The sequence below is a fragment of the Arvicanthis niloticus genome, chromosome 30 (assembly GCF_011762505.2).
Source record: "Arvicanthis niloticus isolate mArvNil1 chromosome 30, mArvNil1.pat.X, whole genome shotgun sequence".
NCBI classification, from domain to species: domain Eukaryota; kingdom Metazoa; phylum Chordata; class Mammalia; order Rodentia; family Muridae; genus Arvicanthis; species Arvicanthis niloticus.
The window spans coordinates 22,747,948-22,754,305 of record NC_133438.1 but is presented as its reverse complement, the minus strand read 5'-3'; the positions used below and the strand labels follow the sequence as shown (position 1 = coordinate 22,754,305).

General features: G+C 42.1%; 1 protein-coding gene across 2 annotated transcripts in view; it reads right to left on the bottom strand.

The window, feature by feature from the left end:
- Nucleotides 1-313: 313 nt before the first annotated feature.
- Nucleotides 314-6,358, bottom strand: part of Hbs1l (HBS1 like translational GTPase) — a 75,595-nt gene continuing 69,550 nt past the window's right edge. For both annotated transcript variants that reach the window (XM_076928100.1, XM_076928101.1), the window contains 2 exons: nucleotides 1,301-1,445; nucleotides 314-895 (listed from right to left, as the gene is read on the bottom strand). In XM_076928100.1, the coding sequence (XP_076784215.1) occupies nucleotides 884-895; nucleotides 1,301-1,445 (157 nt within the window). In that variant the 3' untranslated portion in view covers nucleotides 314-883. The remainder of the gene's footprint in view (nucleotides 896-1,300; nucleotides 1,446-6,358) is intronic.

The window sequence follows — 6,358 nt, the reverse complement described above, 5'->3', positions numbered from 1 at the left end:
TGACTTGGGAAATGGCTCAACAAATCACTGTTAAATCAATAACCCTTCAAGTTTGTTGTTGACTCTTTGAAGAAATTGGAGTCTTATTCACAAAGGAGCACAGCCTATACATAGGGACCTAGACAGGGTCAATAATCAATTCAAAGGACTGGAAAACCCAAATGCAATAGAAATAGTTAGAAGTTGCTAGGACTAACATCAGTCAGAAAACTCTGGGGTAAAAAGATCTCACACAGTGCCTGAGTCTCATCTGGTAACAGGGTAGAGACCCCCTCACAGATGTTTAAGAAATAAAACACATTTTTGCAACACATTCAAACTAAGGCATTTTATTCGCTGGCTTTTCAACTTAAATAGCATCTTTGTGACCTAAGGACAGGTTGCTGTCACTTCCCCTTGCACTCCTGAAGGCAGACTTGATGGACGGTTTCATTTTCAGCACAAGATAGCTTTACTGTTGTTATCTTCAGTAAATCTTTTCTTAGTGTTAACTAAAAAAAGCACCAGGTCAAAGATAGATTCTCCAAGCCCAATAAGACCTGCTTCCTTAGAACACACACAGCAGGAGATTGAAAACAGAACGGCTTTTGGTTTTGGTTTGGCTGGAAGTTGAGTCCACTGAGTTAAGTGTCTTCAGATACTTCCCACAAGTCTCAGCACAATAATCACATTTACTGCCACCCAAAAGGGAAGAAGTACAGTACTGGCCCCGCCAGCTGGCAACTTGGAAGTTTTGCAGGAGTGATCGTTAATACTTGTTGGCAGCTAACTGTACTTTAGTTTCTCTCATCTACACAATCATGACTGCATGCTGTTTCCTTAGCTGCACCACTGAGTACCTCAGGGGCTATCTCATCTAGAAACACGGTGAGGACTGGACCACTCACTCTTTTATCTGTAAAATAAAAAAAGAAGAGAATATAGAAGAAATTCGAACTACTGAGATTTCCTGGTTCAGTTCTAGCTACTTCCTTCAAAATGTATTTTGTCATATACAAAAGATATGTTTCAGAAAATGTTTACAACTACATTAATTCAATTTTTGGATGAATTATTTGAAATCACTAAAAGCTAGTAATTTAAAGAAATATGGCTTCTTCTACTTAATAAAATCGGGACTCCCATTCATCTGCCTGTAAGTATATGATACTTTTCTCCTCTTCTCATTTAAAAATTAATTTAGTATAGATTTTAATTCCTTGTTCCAATATTGTGTACTCCCTCAAGCCATAAAACCTCAGCAATCACCTTTGGAAGGTGAAACAGACAAAGCTAACTAGACAGAGTCAGAGTCAGATACCTCAGTGACAACACCGGCAGCTACCGTGGAGCCACCATAACGCAGCATAAACCGGCCCAGCTCCTTGAAGTCTTTGTAGAGCTCAAGAGCCACAGGTCTTTGTGTCTGCAGCTCTACCAAGGCGTTCTGGCCCTTGGTCAGCAACCTGTTAGGAGTGCAGGGAGAAAGAAAGAACAGATGAGAGCAGGAAAGATGAGCAGTTCAGCAAATCAACTCAGTCTTCCAAACCCAGGAGAAAAAGTTGCATGTGTGTATGCTATAAATACAAGCATATGCCTTTGAATTTTCCTGGGCTAAAAGGAATTTAAGTATATCTAGATGTTAGAAGTGTTAAATAGATCTCAGAGGTGTGTGTGTGTGTGTGTGTGTGTGTGTGTGTGTGTGTGTGTGTGTGTGTGTAAGCCAATTTTAAAATACACCTCTATCCCCCTTTCAGGCCCACTATATCCTATCCCCATAATGCTCAAACACCCATCTCAATCCACGCTATCCTACCATTCCCTGAGGGGAAATCTACAAGTTTAGCTATCTAATAAAGTAAATGATACTGAAGTTTAATATATTATCAGGATACTAACACTTAATCCTCTTTTTAAATGTATTAATTTTGCAGTTCTGAGTATTCAACCATGGGCCTCACACATGCTAAATATATTATACTAGATCTTGTAGGAGGTACAGGGAGAAAAACTTAAGAGTAGATATAATGAGCCAACATCAGCTGAAAAGGTCTCCACATAGTTGTCTGGGGCATACATCCCAGACAAACAACCCCATACAAGAGCACCTATGAGACCTGAGTCAGTTAGGAATCCTGTTTTAGAGGCTAGCATGGTGTCCTCTGAGAAGCTCCACCCAGCAGCTGACTCAGACACTAGATGGAGCTGGGGACTGATGGAAGAGCAGGCTAAGGGAGGGTTGCAGGAACTGGATCCACAGGAAGACCGACAGAATCCGCTAACTGGACCTTTGGAGCTCTTAGAGACTGAACCACCAACCAAAGAACATACACAGGCTGGACCGAGGACTCCCCACATTTATGTAGCAGATGTGCAGCTGGGTCTTCATGAAAGTCCCAAGCAACTGGAGCTGGGACTGTCACTAAAGCTACTGCCTGTATGAGGGATACGTTGTTCCAGCTGTGCTGCCTTGTCTGGCCTCAGTGGGAGAGAAAGTGCCTAGCCTGAAGAGACTTGATGTACCAGGGTGGGGGGATACCCAGGGGGCCTCCACCCCCCCTCCGAGGGAAAGGGAACGGGTGAGGGAGGGGAGGACTGTTGGAGGGGGTGACTGGGAGAAGGGGCGGTGAGCAGAATGTAAAGTGAATAAATAAAAATAAAATGGAAAAGAGAAAGAAAGAAAATCTTGTCTCTGTCACTTGTAAGCTGTGTTCTTTCCTGCTTCATGTGATTGCTGAGGATTTAACTCACAGGAAAACATCATGACAGCCTAGACAACATGGATCTTGAGAACTGCCATTCTTCTAGTGTGGTGCTTCCCAGAGCATCACAGCACACACGGATGTGAGAAGCTAAGGGCTGCTTCAAGAAAGAGGCAGAGCAGCCCTTCCCTCCTGAGAGCAAGCTGCCTTCCATGTGGAGCTGCTCTCCACAGGCGGTCAGCACATTAGCCGGTAGGCACCCGGGCCCCTACAGGTGCAGAAGGTGAGAAACGAAGGGGATTTTGGGTGGGATTCCCCACAGGCTTAAGATGAGGGAAACTCCAAACTGCAGGCAGCCAAGCAAACTGGGAAGGCCTTAACTCGTACCAAGTAAGTCTGTATTTTGCAATATGTGCTTGCATTACTTTATTTTTATTACAGTTTGCTTAGCTTCTCAGAAAGTACTTCCTGTGTTAATCAAAGAACTGTGCAGACTCATTAGACACTAAGCAATAATCAGAAAACCAACATGGAGGTGATCATGCCAATTGAAGGGCATATGGATGGGAGCAAACTTACACCACAGGCTGGAAGAGGAAGGTACTAGGAACACGCAGAGCCTTTTCTTAGACTAGGGAACAAGCTCACAGTGCAGGTGACAAAGGTAGGGGAAGCACAAGACTGAAATCTAACAAGTGGTAACAAGTTAAAATTCATCATTAAGAAACATTAAGACTTCGGTCTGGGACTGAACACTAAGCAAATCTGGGGCTGCAGCTCTGCCCCCAATCACACAGAACCCAGAGGAAGCGGGGCTCCCAGGAAATCTAATCTGGGCAGTATCTAAGGTAAGCAGACAGCAACTTTCACCCCAAACAGGGAGTAACTGGGACCTGCAAGTCGCTCTTGGCCTGGAGCACTGGTTCCTTCCGGTCTGGGCCAGAGCACTGAGCAGATCTTGGACATCAGCTCTGCCCCCAATCTCTAAGAACCCAGAGGAAACGGGGCTCCCAGACTCTAACCTGGGCAGTATCCTGTCTGCGCTTGAACATTGAGCAGATTTTGGTCCCCAGTGCTTACCCCAGTAGTTACACCCACCCCACAAAGTTTTGACACAACCAAGATAATAGGAAAGATAGGCTCCAGCCAGGGACAGGGCATATAGCACTAAGACGATACAGATGGCAAAAGGCAAGCGCAAGAACATAAGCATCAGTAACCCAGGGTACTTGGCATCATTAGAACCTAGTTCTCCCACACAAGAAAGTCCTGAATTCCCCATATCACTAGGAAAGCAAGATTCAGATTTAAAATCACTTCTAATGATGATGATAGAGGACTTTAAGAAGGACATAAATAACACTCTCAAAGAATTTGAGGAAAACACAGGTAAACAGGTAGAAGCCCTTAAAGTGAAAACACAAAAAAATCCCTTAAAGAATTACAAGAGAACACAACCAAACAGGTGAAGGAATTGAACAAAACCATCCAGGACATAAAAATGGAAATAGAAACAATAAAGAAATCACAAAGGGAGACTACCCTGGAGATAGAAAACCTAGGAAAGAAATCAGGAGTCATAGACACAAGCATCACCAACAGAATACAAGAGATAGAAGAGAGAATCTCAGGTGCAGAAGATACCATAGAAAATATTGACACAACTGTCAAAGAAAATGCAAAATACAACAAGTTCTTAACACAAAACATCCAGGAAATCCAGGACACAATGAGAAGACCAAACCTAAGGATAATAGGTATAGATGAGAGTGAAGATTCCCAACTTAAAGGGCCAATAAATATCTTCAACAAAATTATAAAAGAAAACTTCCCTAACCTAAACAACGAGATGCCCATAAAGATAAAAAAGCCTACAGAACTCCAAATAGACTAGACAAGAAAAGAAATACCTCCTGTCACATAATAATCAAAACACCAAGTACACAAAACAAAGAAAAAATATTAAATGCAGTAAGGGAAAAAGGCCACGTAACATATAAAGGCAGACCTATCAGAATTACACCAGACTTCTCACCAGATACTATAAAAGGGAGAAGATGCTGGACAGATGTCATACAGACCCTAAGAGAATACAAATGCCAGCCCAGGCTACTACACCCAGCAAAACTCTCAATTACCATAGATGGAGAAACCAAGATATTCCATGACAAAACCAAATTTACACAATATCTTTCCACAAATTCAGAATTACAAAGGATAATATCGGGAAAGCTCCAATACAAGGAGGGAAATTATAACCTAGAAAGAGCAAGAAAGTAACCCTCTTCCAACAAATCCAAAAGAAGATAGCCACACAAAGATAATTTCACCTCTAATAACAAAAATAACAGGAAGCAACAATCACTGTTCCTTAATATCTCTTAACATCAATAGACTCAATTCCCAAATTAAAAGACAGAGGCTAATGGACTGGATACATAAACGGGACTCAGCATTTTACTGCATACAGGAAACCCACCTCAGTACAAAGACAGACTTTACCTTAGAGTAAAAGGCTGGAAAACAATTTTTCAAGCAAATGGCCCTAAGAAACAAGCTGGAGTAGCCATTCTAAAGTCTCCAGCCCAAGAACACAAAGGGAGGGACTCATGGCTCCACCTGTATAGGTAGTTGAGGGTGGCCTTGCCAGGCATCAGTGAAAGTAGACAGCCTTGGTACCTGAAAGTTTGGATTCCCTAGTGTTGGGGAATTGCAAAAGCAGGGAGGTGGGAATGAGAGCATGGTGGGAGCACACCCTCATAGTAATTGGAGGGGGGGAATGGGGTAAGGGATTAGGCATCAGTGGAAGTGGAGGGCCTAGGTGCCTAAAAGTTTGGATTCCCTGATGTTGGGAAATTTGAGAGCAGAAAGGCGAAAATGGAAGGATGGTGGGAGCAACACCCTCATAGAAACTCCCAGAATTATATGGATTAGACATGACAGAGGCAGGCTGCCAGAAGACTAGATAGATTCCAGAATTTAAACAAACAATTGTCTTGACACTAAAATTTGTTTTGAGAATTGTATATTGCAGAATACATAGCCTTGGTGTATCTACTCATCAGGCAAGCTGAGCAGACCTGCTCGAACCTCTGATGTCCTGGAATTCCAGCTGGATGCAATGAAGACACAGTGTCAGAGGCTTATCAATTTACTCTTGCCCCAACCCCTCTTCTAATATCTCAACACCCATAATCAGCTTGAAGAAGTTCATGAAGAGTCAGCCCCCTATTTCCTGGGCTTGGGGACTGAGGTGGTTAATATTGGGCTGTCTTTCTAGGGAAAAGTAGTGGTTTTGGTGGAACTGGGCGGATTAGCTAGGATTTACTGCATAGCCATAACATACTGGTAAAAATATGTATAATTGTTATTAAGATGAAGTTATAATTTCTTAAATGGTACAAAATTTACTTTGATTTCAAATTTAAGGTTTTCATTGGTATGAGCTTCTTATTAATATAAAAGTGAGATGAATATTGTTACTATCATAGGCATTGTGCCTGTAAAACACATTTAGGAATACAAGGCTTAGACCCAGTCCTTCTTTTACTTTTTTAACTTATTGGAGATGGTTAGCCTGTGAGTTAAGGGCCTATAAAAAATTCATGGCTTTGAGTTTATTGTTAGGGTGTTTTCTATATTTTATTTAGAAATAGCTGAGAGGAGTTAACAGACAA